The sequence below is a fragment of the Hibiscus syriacus genome, unplaced genomic scaffold (genome assembly GCF_006381635.1).
Source record: "Hibiscus syriacus cultivar Baekdansim isolate YM2019G1 unplaced genomic scaffold, ASM638163v2 tig00116997_pilon, whole genome shotgun sequence".
Lineage (NCBI taxonomy): Eukaryota > Viridiplantae > Streptophyta > Magnoliopsida > Malvales > Malvaceae > Hibiscus > Hibiscus syriacus.
In genome coordinates this window covers 2239192-2259567 of record NW_024063513.1, presented here as the reverse complement: position 1 = coordinate 2259567, position 20376 = coordinate 2239192, and the positions used below count along the sequence as shown (strand labels likewise).

At 37.2% G+C, this 20376-nt stretch overlaps 1 protein-coding gene, 1 long non-coding RNA gene and 2 pseudogenes across 2 annotated transcripts; 3 read left to right on the top strand and 1 right to left on the bottom strand.

Annotated features, from left to right (window-relative positions):
- The first annotated feature begins 809 nt into the window (after positions 1 to 809).
- Positions 810 to 6089, top strand: LOC120194356 (annotated as a pseudogene).
- A 6672-nt stretch (positions 6090 to 12761) lies between these two features.
- Positions 12762 to 15363, top strand: LOC120194285 (annotated as a pseudogene).
- Positions 15364 to 16507: 1144 nt separating this feature from the next.
- On the top strand, positions 16508 to 18382 carry LOC120194284 (scarecrow-like protein 30). Its single transcript, XM_039196633.1, has one exon. It carries the CDS (start codon positions 16538 to 16540, stop codon positions 18380 to 18382), a length of 1845 nt encoding a protein of 614 aa, XP_039052564.1. The 5' UTR covers positions 16508 to 16537.
- Positions 18383 to 18758: 376 nt separating this feature from the next.
- LOC120194391 lies at positions 18759 to 20376 on the bottom strand. Its single transcript, XR_005522965.1, has 4 exons — positions 20185 to 20376; positions 19789 to 19877; positions 19189 to 19439; positions 18759 to 18886 (listed from the first exon to the last, which is right to left on the bottom strand). It is a non-coding gene; the product is annotated as an uncharacterized LOC120194391 (long non-coding RNA).

Sequence of the window (20376 nt, the reverse complement as noted above, 5' to 3'; positions counted from 1 at the left end):
TAAGTAAATAAATAAAATATAAATATACGGTTTAGATCTATTGCCCACGTGATAATTAGCTGCTTCATCGTCTTCCTCTTTTTAACGATCCAGCGAGAATCTAAAAAGGCAAAATGGAATATTCTATAAATATATTTTCCATTTTTTTCCGGTACTTACAGATATTGCTGTTCATTTTTTAAAACTGTTATGAATATTAGCATAGTAAATATAGTTATAAGTGATCATGTAAGAATTTTTGTTCTGAAGTAAGTTGAGCCAAAAGTTATCAAAAATTGCATAATAATTTATTAACTATAACATATTAACTTTTTTTTTTTAAAAAAAGGAATCTAAGTGAACATGTCAATAGCTTACCGAACTTCAATTATTAAAGCCTCAATCCCAAGTATAAAATATAAATAAATCACTCTGTGTCACCTGCCAGTTTTATCTACTGTGTCATAGCCGCGGGTTTTACGTTTTCTCCACGTGTCAAAATTCGATAGGAACGAAAGCACTGGTGGGTCGTCCGATAAGGAAGAGCCGGGTCTTTAGGTGGTTCCTTCCTACCGGTTATAACCGGTGAGATTTATAGGGACTACCGATAGGTCCGGTAACAAGGGGTGAATGGTATATGGCCTGGGGTTTAAGCAAAAATTGGACGGTTTTCAGAGGGTTTTGGCGATCAGAGTGAGAAAAAGAAAGCTATTTTTTTTTGGTTTTTGGTGAGAAAAATTAATTGCCCATTTTCAGGGAAAATCCCGAATGGCTTTTGTTTGAAAAACACAGAGAAGATTTCCCTTTTGTCTTCTGGAGGAAAAATGGGGTAGAAAAACATAAGAATTGTTCTTTTTTCTTTCTTTTTCCCCGTCTGGGAAGAGAATTTTCATTTTTTACTCTTTCTGCGATCTTACGTTTGGTTGCGAATTTCATTTTTTTGAGCGAAGAGCTCATAGTTTGGAGGTGAGAATTTTATTTTTTTTTCCTTATTTTCCTTCCCCCGATAGTTTTCGGGTATCTTGCGTTTGGTTACCTCCTAGAAACGGGGAGAAAGGGGAAAGAAAGTTCGATTTCTGTTGTAATTCGAGGACAAAGTTTTTAAATGACCCCAGAGTTTTAATAATATTTTAAGCTCACAACTTTTAACCAATCAAATGCCTGTTCTTTTTCTCTTCTGTTTTCAGTGTTCTTCTGAAAATTCTTAAAATTTATTACCTTTTAAAATTTAACGTCAAATTCTTCTGTTTGTCGACGAATTTGGGTAATAAGGCATTTGATCTGGATTTTTTGACAATTTATTGGAAGAGTCGGGGACATGATATAAGATTCTGTTTTTTAACAGTCCCCCCCCCCACAAAAAAAAACAAGAAGAAGATAGATAATTTCTCCAGGGTTTTAGATCTTAAAAGCAAATTTTATCTAAATTATAAAGAATTTCTGGGATTGACATCTGAGTTGGTTATATGGTTTTTAATTATCTGTGTCGGGGTTTTGTTGTGGTTTAAGGGGTTTCCTTTCGTACTTAAATTTGTTAATTTCTCTTTACTTTCTCTGCAGCCCTCTTTTGAATTTGCAAAATTTTTATGTTTTTGAACAGAGAATTTGGAAGAAAGAAAAAAGAAATAAAGAAAAGAACTTCATGATTATATGCGTCTGAAGTTTGATGTATGGATTTTCCATTTCGAAGTGACATGGATTTTTGCTACGTCTTTATTATGTTTATTTACTTGTTTCTAAAATGGTACTGTTTTTTTGGTTTATTTAATTATATACGTCATTTAGATTAACTCTTACATTCATCTCGGATCAGGGTCTAAGTTTAGTCTAGAAACATTGATTGATTTTATTTTCTTATACATTCAGTCTCTTGGAAATTGATTCAAGAATGCTGTGAGTTGCATATGATGTGTTGGATGTGCTGCTATTATTGAGACATGGTGTTGCAGAAGAGGTTGGAATATGGATTCAGTGGGTATCAGATGCCTGCTATTCCTAGAGCAAGAAGATCAGCCAGGGTAAAACATTTACGTACGATAGTGTTGTATTTCATATTTACTTGTGAATATTCTGATCCGTTTTAAACCGCTACTGTTACTCCTCTTTAGAAAAGAGTTCCTTTTGTAAAGAAAGTTGAAGGCAACCAGATAAGTGCATTTGATTTGCTGGCCACTGTAGCTGGAAAGTTATTGCTAGATAAAGAAAGTGCTCTTGCTCCGAATCATGTATGGAGAGCTGAAGATCAGCATGCAGTTGAAACGAATACCGTGAAGAAGGAAAGGGTGGATGGAAATCAGTCGTTGAAGCTAGAAACTTCCAATCAAGACAGCGCTAATGCTGAATTCTTTGTTTCTGAACTTGTTCCCCAAACTAGTGACCCAAACTATAGTTCTAATGAATCCCCTAGTCTTCGAAACATTGGCCTTGTAGCAACTTCTAATTGCTTAGAAAGATTTGATGCTCAGGAGTTGATGAATGGAAACATCAAGAATGAAATGGGAGATTTGGCTAGTAATGTAGAGACATGTCCCTCTGTGCGTGGGACATCTGGTGATTGTATTAAACCAGTGTCTGAAAATAAAGTGTTAACGGATGAACTGTGTAGAATTGATAAGGCTTCCATTGAAGAAGTGGCTGATAAGTGTCCCTTAGAGTATGCACTGGTCTTGGATGTTAAACCCTTCAGAAACTAGTATTCAGGCACGTTCTTATGGGGACCACAATCCCTTTGTTCCTTTTCCCGCAAAACGGGATGATGTAAATGTAATTAGTAGAGATGATGATGAAAAATCTTTAGAGTGTACACATCCTAGCCCCCTAAGAGAACCATTTAGGTCAACCCCTCATATTGGAGACCGAAGAATAAGGAAGATTCTAGCTTCTAAATATTGGAAAGTAGCTCCAAGGTCGAAGAATGTGACATATTCCAATTACGGTATGTGGCTTCTTGTAATCAAAATCATCACAATCTTGGGTATATCATATGATACCATTTGTAGGATATTTACAAGTGTGTAATTTTTAATTAAATGGATATCTTGATTCTTCAGACAAGAACTTGAAGTTTGGTTACTGCCGTAGGAGTGGTTATAAGCGCTTAAGAGCTGGAAGGAACTATCCTTTCAAAAAACGGAAGTTTTCTTACTGTAGCTCAGAGTCGAATTCGGATGTAGGAACCGGCAGTGAGGGTATTTCTGATTCTCCTGAGAAGAACACTACCAAAAATGCTTCCATTCCATATTCAAATATGCATGGAGGTGACTGAAGTACTTTTCATCTCTAACTATTAGTTTCGTTTCTTGGTGTTTATTCCCAATTAAGCATTTTGCTTATTGGTTCTAAACCTTTTGCAGTCACCAGAGAATCATCTTCATTAGCAGACCTAAACAAATCATTCAACTCTAGGGATTCCCACGGTATGAGAGCGTCTGGTGGACTGGTTCATATGTAATTCTTTTCAGTTTTCACTTTACTATTGTCCGACATTGAAAGAGGTTCTTACATCAAGATGTCTTTTCCTTTACTCAGTGAAGCTCAGGATCAAATCTTTCAGGGTGCCTGAATTCTTTATTGAAATTCCAGAATCCGCAACTGTTGGTTCATTGAAGGTATAATGATCTATGATTCTGATCATTGTGGTAGAAGTAGAACATTTGACTGCTGTTCCGTAAATTAATGGTAGAATGCTTAGTGATATTTCTTGGATTTTTTTGGTACATTTGGACCTTGAAGAATTAAGTCTGTTCTATTAGTATCATTATCAGCATTTGTATTTCTTCCTTAGAGCACCATCTTACTTCAACCCGTGATGGATGCTTGGGCAATATCTTTCATAAATTGTAATTCCACTGTCTGATCTCATCTACCAGCTTGCTTGGTCATTACATTCCCTCTAATGATGTGAAATTGATCTGTAGAGGACTGTAATGGAGGCAGTGACAGCGATACTTGGAGATGGATTGTGTGTTGTTGTACTTCTTCAAGGAAAGAAGGTTAGGGATGACAATAAAACTTTGCTGCAGACAGGAATTTCTTGTGATAATCATATGGATGGTCTGGGTTTTCGTCTGGAGCCTAACCCTGGAGGTTCTCCCTTAAAACTTCCCCGTGACACTCCACTACTTCTAGCAAGGTAATCAAAATAGTTTTAGAAGATTAGCAGATATCTACATGTGTGTGATAGTTTAAGAAGTATGGTCCCATTTTGTTGTTTTCTAGCGCTAAACACAGAGAAAAGAAAAGTCTTTTTTAACTAAGTGATTTTTTTTTTTTTTTGGAAAAAAGGATAATGTTGCAATTACTGGAAACTATCAGAATCTTGATCTTCTAGGATCCTAATTTTCTCCTAAATGCTTCCTTGAAGAGGAGGTCGACTATTTGTCTAATAACAGTATTCTCATTCAAGAGGTGTTAGCCTTGAAGAGGTGGCTGATATTGTCTTCTTCAAGATTCTTATTCATATCTCTCACAAATACTCTTAATCATCAGATCAAATAAGAGTATTTGGCTAATTCGGTTTATGATTTAATACTGTTTTTGCCAGGTATCCAGCAAATCCTGGTTTAGTTAATCAGGTTTCCTGCGACCCCTCACCTGAGCTTCGCATGCCTAATTCGGGCAACTTTATTGAAAGCTATAATGATTGTGCATCCTCACCTACTGACATGTTTGACAAAAGCACAACTGAATATAAAGCATTGGTACCTGAAATGAGCATAGAGACATTAGCTGTGGGTCCAGCTCATAAGAAATCCAAGCAATCTGATGTTGCACAGCGAAGAATTCGTCGACCTTTCTCTATTTCTGAAGTTGAAGCCCTGGTTCAAGCTGTTGAGAAACTTGGAACTGGAAGGTATGTTTGAACCTAACAAAGAAACGATGAATAGTAGTTGAACTCTGCCCGAGTATTTGAAATTTGCTTCTTTGCTAATTTTCAATTGATTCATCATGCTACCCAATCAGAATTTTGCGTGAATGCTTGCTCCAAAGAAAAGTATGTAATCAGAACTCAGAAGATGCTTCAAATGCTGTTTTTTTCCCCACTTGCTCTTTACTTTACTTGCAGGAGTTTACTGGATATTACTTGGAAACTGTGGGCCTATTTATGTGGTTAGACATATGGTCATGGTTTTAATGGCTTTACTATTATGCAGGTGGCGTGATGTTAAATTAAGAGCTTTTGATAACGCGAAGCATCGCACTTATGTTGATTTGAAGGTAAGGACTTCCATAAAACCACTGCAAAACTGTTTTTGTCCATATTTTGGGCTAATCTCTTGACCTGCTGAGTGCTGATGAATCTGCTTCTCATTCATGTCTTGTTATCATGCCTTATATCGGATCATTTTTTGGTTTCCAGTGGTTCTTTGTTTAAATATTTTGTTTGAGACTCAAAAGGTCTGGTTTACAGCTCGGACCACCATAGCCCGTCCTTATACAACAGGTTCACGATTTGTGGCTTTTACAAGTTTTTATCAACTTTGTACCTTTAACTGTAAGATAACTATACTACAAGGGATCTTATGAATATTATATTGCATGATTTCTCACTATATATATATATATATTCCTTTTACCAAGTGACCTAATGCAACTTTATTTCTTTTGGGTTTATTTTAATGCAATTGTATGTTTATAATGTGGCTATTGGCTTGCTGGAACTTTCTGCTGCTTGTGGTCTTTTGGTTGGAAAAAGGAAACAAACAGCATGAGTAGTTGTTTCGTAGACATCCTGATAGGTAGATTGAGAGTATTTTCATGTGGTTGTGATGGTATTTATTGGGCTCGTGTAGGATAAGTGGAAAACACTACTGCACACGGCAAGGATATCCCCGCAGCAAAGGCGGGGAGAGCCAGTGCCACAAGAACTCTTGAACAGGGTCCTAAATGCACACACCCACTGGTCCCAGCAGCAGCCGTTGCCGGAGAGCTGCCTTGTCTATCATAATTCTACTATGATAGCTAGTAGCCAACGTGATGTTGATGAAAAAATCTTAGGTTGATGATGGGTTTAGGGAAACATTGTCCGTTAGTTTTCTTATTGATTTCTTGTATCTGTATTATGATTATAAAGAAGTTATCCACATAGAAGTAGCAAGAAATCTATGTAATATTTTATGGTCTGCTCTGGCAATGACGATACTTGTCCTTTTTGTAAATGGTTGATGAAATAAAAGCTTGGTGGCCTATGCATATGCCACTTTCATTTTCAAATCGAAACAAATAAATAGAATGATCGATTCTTGTATTAGCACTTGCAATGCCACCCTCAGTCTCTTTCACGAAGAGCTATTAATGCATTATTTTAGCTTGAAATTGCTAAAACAATAAAGATACCAGATGAGTAAATTGAAAGAAGATTCCTACTCTTATGGCTGAAAATAAAATGGGCTGGTTTTCTCTCGAAACTTTTTCCTTTTATTTTGACTCTGAAAATGCCTCATCCTTAAAAGGAGATGAAATGTTTAAAGGATAAATATTCTTTTGTTTTATTTAAGGATTACTTCTACAAATAAATTCGCACATTATTCAAGATTAAATATCATTAATATGAATTTATAAAAGCATATCATTCCACATCAAAGAAAAAAAAAGGATATGGATAAATCAGTTATGGGGTCTTTGCCCAAAGTATTAGTTCAAGTATTAAAAGTTTTTTCCCCAATACCCCATGTGGGTAAAATATTTAGGGTATTGGACCTACCCAAAATTTATTTAGCAAAATACGGTATTTGCTACAATTCAAACGGAACTCTAGGTGACGAGTTTTATGGGATATTATTTTTAATGGTCTAAGCGTAGTTAGTCCCACGTAAGCCATTGTTTTAATGGCGTTATAATGACTTGTCGCGCCGATGTGACGAGTCCATTAATTTTTTTATATATTTTAAAAAAAACAAAATTTAGAAAATAAAAAAAATTAGAACTTATCACATCAAGGTGACGAGTTCCTTCAAATTTAAAAAATACTAGCCATTGGCTAGTCGTTGTTCAACAGGCAGGCTGACAGCAACGATCAGTTGGAACTCGTCACCTCAAGGTGACGAGTTTGGCCGAGTATTTCAAAAAACTAGTTGTTTATGGTTATTGGGGGGAAGGCTATAAATAGGGGTTTGATTTTTCACCAAACCCTGAATCCAAAAAAATAGAAAAAAATATGTTATGTGAAAATCTCGAAAAATGGTAAACCGAGAATATATGTTGCACCTGGATAACGTCTATGTTTCGTCTATCGAATGCGGGTCGGACAACGAATGAAATATTCATAGTCGGGGGATGACAACCAGAGAGTCGAATCAGCGGATGATGACATATCTGCATCAATCCGGTCTATTTTTGGCTATATTTTTACGTGGCTTCAAGGTGTTCTGGCATTGATCGAGGCTCTAATTAAACGTTGACGCCTCGAGACGCACACGTTCCATTTCTCGAGTAGTGAAGTGACGAGTACTTTGGAAGACATCACTTACTAACTCGGTGTTCCTATGAATGGAGCCCCCGTGGTGAGATAGAACGTGTACGACCCCTCGACGTTGGTCTTTCAAGTTCTGGGAAAATGACCACCATCCGATGTCATAAGGGGATATCAGGTAATGATAACGTAGGTAGAGTCTGAATTCGAAGTGACTGCTGAGTCTACCAAGGCGGAGGTTGTTTTCGCATCCCGAGCATTTCTTCTCCAAGTGATCGAAGGGATATTATTACTGGATAAATCTGGTAATCTGGTGCACACTCAATATCTACAAATTTTGGAAGACTTCTGTAACATACCAAATCCAGGGTTATAAATTTTGGGCTAACCCGAGATGGGCCTTGGATTAAATCTCTAGCTTGTAGGAAGTCTTGACCTAAAAATAAGTGGAATTGGGCTTATATTAAGCCTAATTGTGGATAAAAATGGTATTGTTATCTTACAACTAAAATCAGAAGGACCAAGAAGCAAATATACCATTATTCAAAGTAAAGGCTGAAAACCAATTAAGATTGGTGATCTCACATCTAGTTTTCATCTTATATTTTTCTTCACTTCCCTTGTCTTATTCTCCCAAGTTATCTTCATCTTCTTCATCATTCTCTTGAGAAAAAATGGAGGCTTTGGTTTAGTTTCAATCTATTTCATCAAACCAAGGTAAGAACCAAAATCAACACCTCTTGAGCTTTCATTTGAGACCTTAATATCAAGTTTTGGCCATGGTTGTAAAAACGAGTTTTAGAAGGCTTTAAGAAACTAAATGGTTCCAACCTATTTTTCAGATATTTCTAGCCTTAGGAAGTGTTTTAAAACCCTCTTTAATCCCTAGAAACAGTTAGTAACCCTTGCATTTGGTTTTGTTTAGTGTAAGAGGTTGGAGAAGGCTTCAAAGCTAAGGGGAATAAAAAATCTGCTTTGGACTGAGTCTTTGACATTTTCAGCAGTATAGCATCAAAGGTAATTCACTCTTGACTCAACTATATCATATGTAAGTCATTTAGATAAAATGTAGTAGGTTTCATAAGCTTGAAGTATTCATATGGTAAATTTATGTTTTAGAGTTATAAACATGTTTAATGCCCTATTTATGCTCCTTTGTATCTTCATAAAACATTAATAATGTTTGGGGACCTCACTAAGGTCTTTGGGATAGTAGAATAGGAGTTTTTGCACATATTTTATGCTCTCTGCAGGTTGAGTTTTGATACTAAAGGGATAGTGTCGAAACTTGTTCTTCTTCTTAGGCAAACTCGTGAGTTTCTGGGCAAGAGTATTGATACTTTGGGTCACAGTTTCGAAACTCCCAGAAAGTTTCGAAACTAGGTAGAACAAAATGTTTAAAAGTAATTGTACTTGTATAAAGTATCAAAACTTTTTAGGAGTATTGATACTCTTGGGTTAGTATCGATACTTTCAGTCTGTTTTGGACAAAAAGGTTGTTTTTAAGGGAGTTAGACTCGAGGTACCCAACCCTTCAGTATATCCTCAAATAAGACTTCAAGCGAGAAAAATAATTAATATCAGAATAGTAGAAACATAACGCTCGAGAAATAATAAGGACACCTGAGTTCCTTTTAGCATAAATACGATAGTTAGTGGATCCAAGTTAGTGCCACATCACTATATCATCCGAATGGACGAAGATGTCCCAAGACTCGACAGAGTAAGTCAGTGGGTGTACGTTCCAATGTAGAATTCCGAAACTCACCCAAGAGTACTAGATGGTGCTTCGGCAGTGCTAGAAGAATACATGAGCTTCGAGATGTAGAATCCCTCAGCTGCACCATGATGCCAACCATAAATTAGCATTCCAATAGTTGTATACTCAGACCTGCGCCACTTGCTATTTCATGTAGTGAATGCATATAGTATAATACAGTTTTTAGTGAGACACTCAGCTCGTAAGCTCAGTGTTCAAAATGTGTTTCAGTGAGCAAGTTCTTAGGGGCAGATTGTGGGGAGCTATCATCATCAGATATTCCAGTGCAGCATATTCAGATTTCCAGAGACATTTCAGAGTACATCTTGAGTCATCTTTAGAGGGCATGTACTGTTATGGACCTTGTTATATATTCATTCATAACTTTTTTGAAATTCAGTATTTTGTATTATTTTATGAATGTATTTTGAGAGCTCTCCATTATTTGTAAACCCAAATTATTATTATATTTTTATATTACTTTATGGATGTCTAAATTTCATAGATTTACAAGCAGTTTTAAAAGAAAATTTTTGGGTCACTATTTCGGTAGTCTCGTGTAACATTGTAATCCATGGATATTCGAGTCTAATAGGGTGTTACAACTTCGTTGTGTGACATAATACCAATTGGGGTTTAACGATTCTAGCCTTTATGTATCGAGATCTTTGCAAGGTTGCAATTGTAACGCTGAGTCGAAAAGTCGATGTAGCATGCTGTCTGATATTGCTACTGTCATGAGCTTGGTATCGCTTCCCATTTTTTACGCCAATTACAGATTCCCCAGTCGAGTTTCCGCTGGCCGGAAGGTAATTGTTTAACTTCATTTATTTAATTTTTTTTAATTTCATAAATTTATTTATTTTTATTTGTTTATAATAATTTTTTTATTTTTAAATATTTTAGATAGTGTCATAAAATAACGGAGACGAAGTTGAAGGGTGCCATTACACGAGATACACGAATGAGGATCGACATTGTCGGTCGATTCGCGATATAACATACGAAATTATTATTATTTTTTGAATATTTTAAAATTTATATGTAATGCCTCAATTTTTGGGTTAGTAGCTTTGGTAAAACCCAAAAGCGTTTAACTAGGCTAAGGGAACTATTTATGAGTTTTGGGTTAATGCATAGTTGTTTTGGTGTGGGCTTGAGCCCAATAAGGCTTAAAAGGGTATTTTTAAAGTGTACATCAATTGTGGAGTACTAGGAGTGAAATTTTCCCCTAAATAGTTTTAAAGGTTGAAAACCTTTAATTACCATGAGATTACATGGGCAAATATCTCTTTTTTCTTCACCATCCTTTTTTCTTGTTCTTCCTCTCTTTTTGTATCTTCTTTGGTTATTAAGAAATTAAAGATGGAAACTTGTTGTTTAACAATTCCACTTCAAATTTGTGAAGGTAAGGGTTGAAATCACCTCTCGAAGAGCTTTAATTCAAGCTCTCAACTTGGTAGTTTGGCCATTGAAATGAGAGTTAAGTAGGGTTTTGAGTTCTAGAACCCCTTTGGACTTTGAATCCATTTTGAAAGCTTAAAGACCTTATTTTCAAACTTCTTAGATCTTTAAATGAGTTTATAACTTACTTCCTTGTTGTGTTCTAGTGAGAGAAGAATGTGAAAGCTCCAAGGGCAAAGGCAAGGAGAATGAAGTGTTTGGGTATTTTTAGGGTTGTTTTTACAACTATTAGGAGTGAAGTAACACATTTCTAACCTTTCTCTACTGTTGTAATTCAAAATGTGAAGCTTTGATGCATGTTATGTATAAGAGCCTTGTGTGCACTTGGGTGGGTTTCAAAGCATGAAAATGAGTTTTTGTTGTGTTCTTATGTAGAATAATAGTCCCTCATATGCCCGTTGTAGTTTGGATAAGCATTAAACATCAATTAATGACCCTTTTAGGGGTTTTGGAATAGAAAGTTAGGTTTTTTCGTGATAAAACAATGTGTTCTACAGGTTCAGTCTCGATACTAGAAGGTCGGTATCGAGACTGTTATTTATCTGGGAAAAAACCCATGATTTCTGAGTAGTGGTATTGATACCAAGTCAGGGATATTGATACCAGGGCCACGGTCTCGAGACCGACTAGCTTGGTATCGAGGCCCATATTCCAGTAACCATTTTTGGTTTTGAGACTCGCGTAAGGTACCGAGACCGGGTCATGGGTATCGATACTGGAGGATCATTATCAATACCAACTGTCAGATTTGGGACAGATGGGACTAAAATTTATGGAAACTGACTTGAGGGACCCAAAGAAAGCTAAGTGTTACCTTTGTATAAGATTACAGGAGAAAAACCATTACCAAATGTGTGATAACATAAGATCTTAATGAGGTAGAATTCCATAAGACTTATGCATTTGTTTGATGCTCGAGAAAACGATGAGGACACTCGAGTTACTTAATGACGTTAGTATCAATGTGTAAGGATTATTCGAATAATTCCAAGTTAGTGCTTAGGCACTCTAATTGCTAGTTTGACATTATTTCGATACTACATGACCCCAAACACATTCTGAGTACTCTAGAAGAGTATACTAGTCGGGTAAAGTACTAATGCTTCGTGACCCGGACTTGACCCGAAGTCAAGGAGACACTGATGCTATATGACACATGTCTTCCTTAAGTGTTGTTGTAAGTAAAGAAGGGTGTGAGTTTCGTGATGCTAAGTGACCCCGAACTACACCATGATACTTACTTGTTTGCTTGAGTGTTTGCAATTGTTCATGACCATAATGTATCATGCTTATATGTTGGATGCACGTTGTATAGTAGGGTTATTTATGTGGCACTAAGCTTGTGAGCTCAGGGTATGAAATGTGTTTTCGTGCGCAGGTCCTTAGGTGTCGGTTCAAGGAACACGTTGCCGATTCAGAGTTTTCCAAACTTGACTACTTTCAGAGTACGTCTCGAGTATTTAGTGGGCATGTATTGGTATTGACCTTTATTTGTATTTGAGTCGTAAACTCTGTATTTGTTTTACTAATATATTTTGGAGACATTTGTCGGGAGCTCCCCCGTATTTTAAATGTGTATATTTTGGTATCGTATGGTATTTGGATATTATTGCTACTTTTTTGGTAAAATGTTTAAAAAAAATGATTAGCTACTTACGTGGTTCCGGGTAACATCATAGTCCATCGGGTTCTGGGTCGGATCGGATTAGGGTGTTACATTATATATACTAACTTTGATATTTAATATTTACAGTTCTCTTGGCTTCCGTATGTCGAAGATGAGATCAACCATGTATTATCGGGGTGATTTTTTTGGGCTCCCACTGGTGTGTCGTGACGTTGTTATTGCACCAAGCGATTGTTGAGTGGCACACGACTAATAGAGTGATGCGCCAGTTTGCGGCGCACCAGCCAATTCTTAGGCAAATGGAGGTTGATATGGAAGCGCTTCATACAATCGATACGTGTGGGAAACATAATAAAAATTGATTGGTGTGATACACTTGCTACATCGACCTATGGAATCATTGTGAACTATCGCTCCCCTATCGTCAGGACATTAGACCGCTGGACTTATATTTCGACCATTCTCCCTATCTCCTGCTTTACAAAGAAAATGGCAAACCACATCTCACGACACCAGAAGAGATGGCAGAATGGAAACATCATCAGACTAAATTCACCAAGTCTATGTCCAAGAAGAAAACATCATCGTCATCGTCTTCCGCTTTAGCATCTGCGGCTGAAGAGTACTATTATTCATGCCAGGCAAGTTTCAATTTCTTTCCTCCATTTCATACTCCAGCCAAGACTCAACCGAATTGGGTTGGAGGTTCATGGGATGCACCTCAGTACACTGAAGCATCTTCGACAGAACATGCGGTTGCGGGTATCCGGGACCATATTCTATATTGTCAACAAAGTAACAGCCAATAACATCGATGATGGCGTCATATATCATAAATCCATCACCGTATTTCGAAGGTAGATCGTAGAGTGTGTTGGGTACACCTCCTCGGCAAGACGACGATCAAGGCCTATGACCCCGGCATACTCGACAACCCCCGCAACATTATCATTCGACCAATACGCAACATCGTCAAGAACTTAGAAGAGATAGATAAATTTTCTTTGTAATTTTCATGTAAAAGTTTAATTTCATCGTCAAGAACTTAGAATAAATAGATGAACAATATATTTCAAATTTAATTTCATCGAATGGTCGTCAAAAGAAATTGAAATATTAAAATATTAAAAATTTGGATAAATTTTATGAAAAATCATTTTAAAGCGATATTGTTGTGAATAATTACAGTTGACGATTGATCGATAGCCATAAAAGAGATGCTCCCTAAACAACTGTAAACTCCATTTGCAAAGCGTGGATCAGTATTAATCCGGATTGAATGATATCCATCCCCCACAACTTCGTCAAACGCAATAATTTTGCTGTCACCATTTTCCTCTTTTTATTATTCGGACATTTCTTCCCCTATCGCTTCGTGGCTATAGACCCATACATAATAAAGCTGTAATCTTTAAGGAAAGTGGTATGGTATCCACATCATTACAGTTGAAAACGAATATAAAAATTACCATGACTGAGACATCAATTACTCAAAAATCACTTTTTCCCATGTAGTCTGAAGTCGTTAATCGGATTGTATGTACATCTTTATTTGCTAAGATTATGTCCCCGTCAGCACATTAAAATATATCAAAATCTCATTATAAGCAATTAAAATCAGTGTAGTGGAAGTTGAATTAATAAGATATTTGAGATATAAAACCTATTTTATATAAGCTAATCATATGAATAATATATCCAACAGATTGTTGAACCAAAGAATTCAAACCGGGCGGTCATTTGCTTTTTCAAGTTCAGTTAACCTGGCAATTACCATTGTTGTATATAATAATTAATAATGAAGTGAGTGCTCGATATCTGATTCAAGACAATGAAATTAGGCGATCCTCAAAGTCAATTAAATAGCCTTCCTTTTGTACTTTAATACCTCCGTTGAATGTTCAGCTTGTTATTACCTGGCGGCTGTTGGGTCTGGCGTTATCTTGGACTTTCAAAGAAGCTTCACACAATTATTGCTTTTGTAGTAAAATCAGAGCCCTGAGTCGGCATCTTCATTCCAACATGGTTCAGAATCCTGTTAATGGAGCCAAATCAGAGCCCCGATTCAGAATCCTGTTAGTGCCGTTTATGACCAAAGAAGTGCAACCGAGCTACTCAGTAAGATCAGGCACTACTCTTCTCCTTACGGTGATGGAACCGAGAGGTTGGATTATTACTTTGCCAAGGGTCTCGAAATACGCTTGAATGGCATCAGGGCACCTCTATTTACCCACATTTCAACCAATGCCACATTGGCTGTTGAAAGCACACATTTTATGTTTCAATTTGCCCTTTCATAAGGGTATCGAATTTGTTTTCCACTCGAAACATTGCAAAGCTAGCAGAGAAGGCAACGACAATCCATGTTATTGATTTCGGCATTGGCTATGGTTTTCAGTGGCCTTGCCTTATCCAGCGCCTCTCAACAAGGACCAGTTTCCGTGCTGCGGAAATAATCAAAGTGACGGGCCGTCGTTTAAGATGTTGTGAGAGAATGTTAATGTCCCGTTCGAGTTCAATGCCATAGCAAAAAGATGGGAAACCATCCAAGTCGAGGAGCTAAAGATCGAGAGAGATGAGTTGATCGTTGTTAACTGAATGTACAGGCTGAGGAATCTCCCTGATGATTCAGTCATGTTAAACAGTCCAAGGAACATGGTGTTGAAGTTGATAAAGAAAATCAATCCGGACCTTTTCATCCACGGAGTTGTTAATGGTAATTACGATGTCACATTCTTTAACAATCGATTTAAAGAGGCGTTCTACCACTTCTCATCAATGTTCGACATCCTGGAAGCCAATGTAGCCAGAGAAGATCCGGATAGATTGCTAAATGAAAGAGAAATGTTTGGAAGGGACGGAGAGAATCGATAGACCAGAAACATACAAGCAGTGGCAGCTGAGGAACAAGAAAGCTGGTTTCAGACAGCTTCCATTAGAGCAGAAGATATTGAAAAGAGCAAGAACGGTGTTGAAATCAGACTACCATAAGGATTTTGATTTGGAAGTGGATGGACGATGGATGCTTCAAGGATGGAAAGGGAGAGTAATCCATGCACTTTCTTGCTGGAAACCTGTCCAGGACTAATCTGCTTTATTTCTTCTATTTCACTATTATATATATAAATAGCTAAATGGATAGATTAACGTTTCTGTACTGCCAATGAAATCTATGACATAAAAGTAAAATACTGCAAAAAGTTCAATCTAGCTGGTTCGTGTAGTCATGAAAAATCTAAAACTTGGGTTTTCAAGATTTGTTCTCGAGTTATGACCCATCCCAGATCTGTGATATGAGCTATTTTGTCCTTGCTTGGAGGCTATAAAGAAAAACTTTAAATCATTTCCTTATCAGCATCAAGCTACTGTCCAATGCAAAGTTGTTTTGTTGTTGGTTTTATAAATTATATACTAAATGCTTTGTTTGAACTTTGGAAAGAGTTTCTTTTTCTTTTTCACCCATAAAGATTCGATGGTGCTTTCAGTCTCTAATGGGATGAGATGTGACACCCTTTCTAATTTCAATGCCGCATTCAAATAAAGCATAAATCAAGTGGGTAAGATTCATTGAATCGAGATTTGAAATATTATTTTTCCACTTTTTCAACTTTGATTGAACTCAGATTAATCTGAAAAAATTACTGTGCTCATCCACCGAATATTTTCATTCCAGATGTACAAGTGGATCACCAGTCAGTCATTTGCTCATCAACTTATCAAATTCAAGCATAAATAGAATACAACTAGCCTATTTAAGCACCAAAGAATCACTGTCCCACTGGACAGTGAATCTATAGGCGTTCTTTCTCAGTTACCCCGCTCTTAAATAGGTAACGGGACTGAATAACGATTTTCAGACAAAAATATCCTTATACATGGACAAGATTTTATGTCATGTGCGAATTTAATAAGTTATATTATAAATTTAATTAATTAACTAGAAAAGTATATACAAATATAATAAAACACAACATTAGTTGCTGGATCAAATGAGCCTGTCTTCAACGAAGTCAATTTCCTCATTGATGACACACATAATCTGTCTCAAAACGGTGGGGACGAGGTGGCGGCTATTCTACCGTAATGGTAGTTTCCTCGAATGTTCACTCATAAAAGCTTATCAGCTTGAGCATTATAAGTGGAGAGAATTTTCAGTTCAATTACTTCAGACAAGGACATTATATAGCTTCTTTACTAGGCTGCCCATTGACTATTCTTGTCGGTTTTGGTTCCTTCATTTGATATATTTCCCTTCTTGAACCAACCTTCATTTTCTCTTCAAAATTTTACCTTCAAGATGAGTTTCCAACTTTATACGGATGGCCTTTTCCAAGATTTACTCGATTTCGAATTTGATCATGGCTCAATGCCAATGCTTACAAATCATGATGGTTCAGCTTCATCACCAGGCACGAGTTTCCAAGGACATCGGCTTGATAATGACCCTTTCGCCAATGAAATGCTTAAATACATAAACGAGATGCTAATGGAAGAAGATGTGCAAGAAAAGTCCTGCATGTTGCAGGATTGTTTAGCTCTCCAAGCTGCTGAGAAATCCTTCCATGAACTCCTCGGCTACCAATATCCACTTCCAGTCCAACCAACCTCTCTATTCCCAGACGATAATCCTACTCAAACCACACGTATTATTAGCATTAACAGCCATATTACTGGTACCGACTCAGTTACATGGAGAGACACCACGACTGAGTCATTTAGGGAGTCCTCTCTCGGGGGTGAATTGGCCCCACAAACCAGCCTATCACCATTAAGGTCGAAGAGAAGGAAAAATTATCAGCGCAAAGATGGTGACTATTTAGAAGAAGGTAGGAGCAGCAAGCAATCTGCGATTTCACTCGAAGATTCAGAACAGTTGGAGATGTTCGACGAGGTACTGCTTTGCAAAGGAGAAAGTGAGGACTACCCAAAGTTTTTTCTTCACGGGCTTAACAATGGTGCAAGAGTGTCACGCAGGAAGAACAGCAGGAAGAAGAGTGAAGTAGTGGATTTGTGGAGTCTCCTAACTCAGTGTGCACAATCTGTAGCCATCAATGACATACGAACTGCCAATGTGCTGCTGAAACAGATAAGTCAACACTCTTCTGATACCGGAGACGGAACCCAAAGATTGGCATATTACTTTGCTGATGCACTTAAAACTCGTTTGGCTGGCTTGGGTGCACCATCCTATTTACATTTGATAAGCAACAAGACTTCGGCAGCTGATGTCTTGAAAGCTTACAGCGTGTATGTTTCAGCTTGTCCTTTTAAGAAAATGTCGAATTTCTACGCAAATAAAAAGATCATGGAAGTTGCAGAAACGGCAATCACGCTCCACATCGTTGATTTCGGCATTTGCTATGGGTTCCAATGGCCTTGCCTTATACGGTGTCTCTCGGCAAAGTATGGTGGTCCTCCCAAGCTTCGTATTACTGGAATTGAGTTTCCCCAACCAGGTCTTCGACCTGCAGAAAGAGTCGAAGAGACGGGGCATCGCTTGAAAAGGTTTTGTGAGAGATTCAATGTTCCATTTGAGTACATCGTGATAGCAAAGAAATGGGAAACCATCCAGCTCAAACAACTAAAGATTAACAAAGGCGAAGTGGTTGTTGTTAACTGCATGTATCGGCTAAAGAACCTCCCGGATGACACAATGGCTTCGACCAGTGCAAGGGACACTGTTCTGAAGCTGATCAGAAGCATTAACCCGGAGTTATTCATCCATAGAATTGAAAGCGGGACATATAACGCTCCATTCTTTGTCACGAGATTCCGAGAAGCGCTCTTCCATTTCTCTGCTAAGTTCGATATATTTGAAGCTAATGTTTCTCAACAAGATCCAGGAAGGATGATGTTTGAGAAGGAAGTGCTTGGAAGGGACGTTATGAATGTCATTGCATGCGAGGGCAGTGAGAGGGTTGAAAGACCAGAAACGTACAAGCAATGGCAGGCGAGGACCGTTAGGGCAGGGTTCAAGCAGGTTCCTTTGGATCAGGAGCTGGTGAAGAAAGTGAGTCATTTGGTCCAATGTAATTATCATAGTGAATTTGGTTTAGATTTGGATGACCATTGGATGCTTCAGGGATGGAAGGGGAGAGTTATTTATGCCCTTTCTTGTTGGAAATCTGCTAGTGATGATTAGTTAAAAAGATGCAAGTTTAGCAATAAATAAACAAATCTCGAGATTGTCATATAACCATTACTTTCTTCAAAAGCTTATTAGATTCAGTTGAGTCACCATTCAAATTGGTGAAGTTCGTCAAATATTAACTGCTAAAACGAACAAATCTGAAAGTTAATAAGCTGGTCTTTAATAATATGACAACAAAGTTACAGACTTAGGGTGCATGAAAACAAATATTAAAGCACTGCTCTGTCGAAAACAATTTCAAAAATCGGATCACCGATTAGGCTTTGGTGCCTGAGAACATTCCAGTGAGCTTCTCATGCTTTGACTGCTTTGTGCAGACGGCTTAGCTGCTGCTTGGTGACGAGTGAACAGCATTACCATTTTTTTGGTGATTTATTCGGATAAGCTGATTTAGAAACCATGTCAGGCTGTTTTCTCTTAAGGTCTCCATTACCTGTGTGTTTATCAGTGCCAACTTTTGAGCAGTCGGTTGCTTCAGATGCAGATCCATTTTCACTGTCACGATTCAAGGACAAAAGGTCAGATAAACTACGCAACATGTGCAAACATGTCCCTGACGTGAACTACACCTACATGTGACTAGCATTTCCATCTCAACATGTCCGTATTTCTTCCATTGCAAGCCCCTTGCTAATATTTTTAATTAGGATTTTCGTTTAAGAATTAATCATTTGGATTAGCATCTTGCATTTAAGGCTTACAAATATGACACAAACAACATAATAATTATAAATTTTTTTAAGGAAATACTGGAACATTAACACCAACCCTGAAAAGGGAAAAAAGGAAAGCCGTACCTTGATGAAGCTCATCCACCACTGGCATCTGGTCTACAATCATTTGATGACGGTTCATTCAGTTTCTACCAGACAAGGCATTCAGATGAGGACAAGAGCAACAAGAGAACCACATTAAGTGAAAAGACATCATCAGACAATTCTTAGGTCACTTGACCTTTATACGCGCATCAATAGAGGGATTGAAACTTCGAAATGACATCCGCCCAACAGTTGCTCCTGGACTAGGATCTCCTTCCATAATGACCACACTGAATATTTGCAAAAAACGTTAAAACAAGTTGAAAATAGGAACAGTCAAGCAAGCAGATCCTGCAAGTAGTACAAGTTCAAGTATCAACTCTGACTATCAGCATTGAAAGAATCTTCAACTACCACGAAAAATATACATATATCAACCGTCCATTCTCTCTCTTGCCTTTAAGTATAAGTTCATGGAACATTCTAACTTCAAAGTATAAGCTATATGCAATCATATTGAAGTATAATAATGCCAAAGGCTTATATCTTATCATAACTAAATCTAAACAATTTCTGAGGAACGAATAATGTATGATAATAGAGATTTCAGATAATTTATAAACAAAGGGTTTTTAGTACCATTTTCTAGTAATACTACTAATTCCTTCAGGTTTAACCTCTTCTTCCTTTACCACTTTCTCCTATCTCTGAGCTGCCCTTTGCATGAACTATTATTGCATGAAATGGAAGAGAGAAAAAAAACCCAAACAAGTTAAAAGATAACATTTTTTCCACCTTGAAAAAAAAACAACAGAAACGAAATCCAGATGAATTAAACAAAGCCAAGTTCAAATTTCAAATAACTCCATAAGAGAAGACAGAATCTATAAATAAAAAGCTTTTTCTCTTTTGCAAATTCAATAGAAAATCAGCAAAAACAGTAATAGTATAAAACCAGATACATTAAAGAAAAACCCAAAAAGATCAAGGAACAAAACTACTGAAAAAGAAAAGAGTTTCGTGCTTTTAGGTTACCTTCAAGCCCCTCAAAGTACTGGAGAGCTCCCGCTTCGCCATTTAAGGAGCCAAGATTGGAATTAAGATTATTTGAATTACTTATTTTCTCTCTTATGGCCGCAAGTAGGGAAATATTTTCAGTATGTATTTTGAAAGAGGGAAATAGCAGGAAACGAAAACGAGGGTTTAGGATTAGGGAAGGGAAATCAC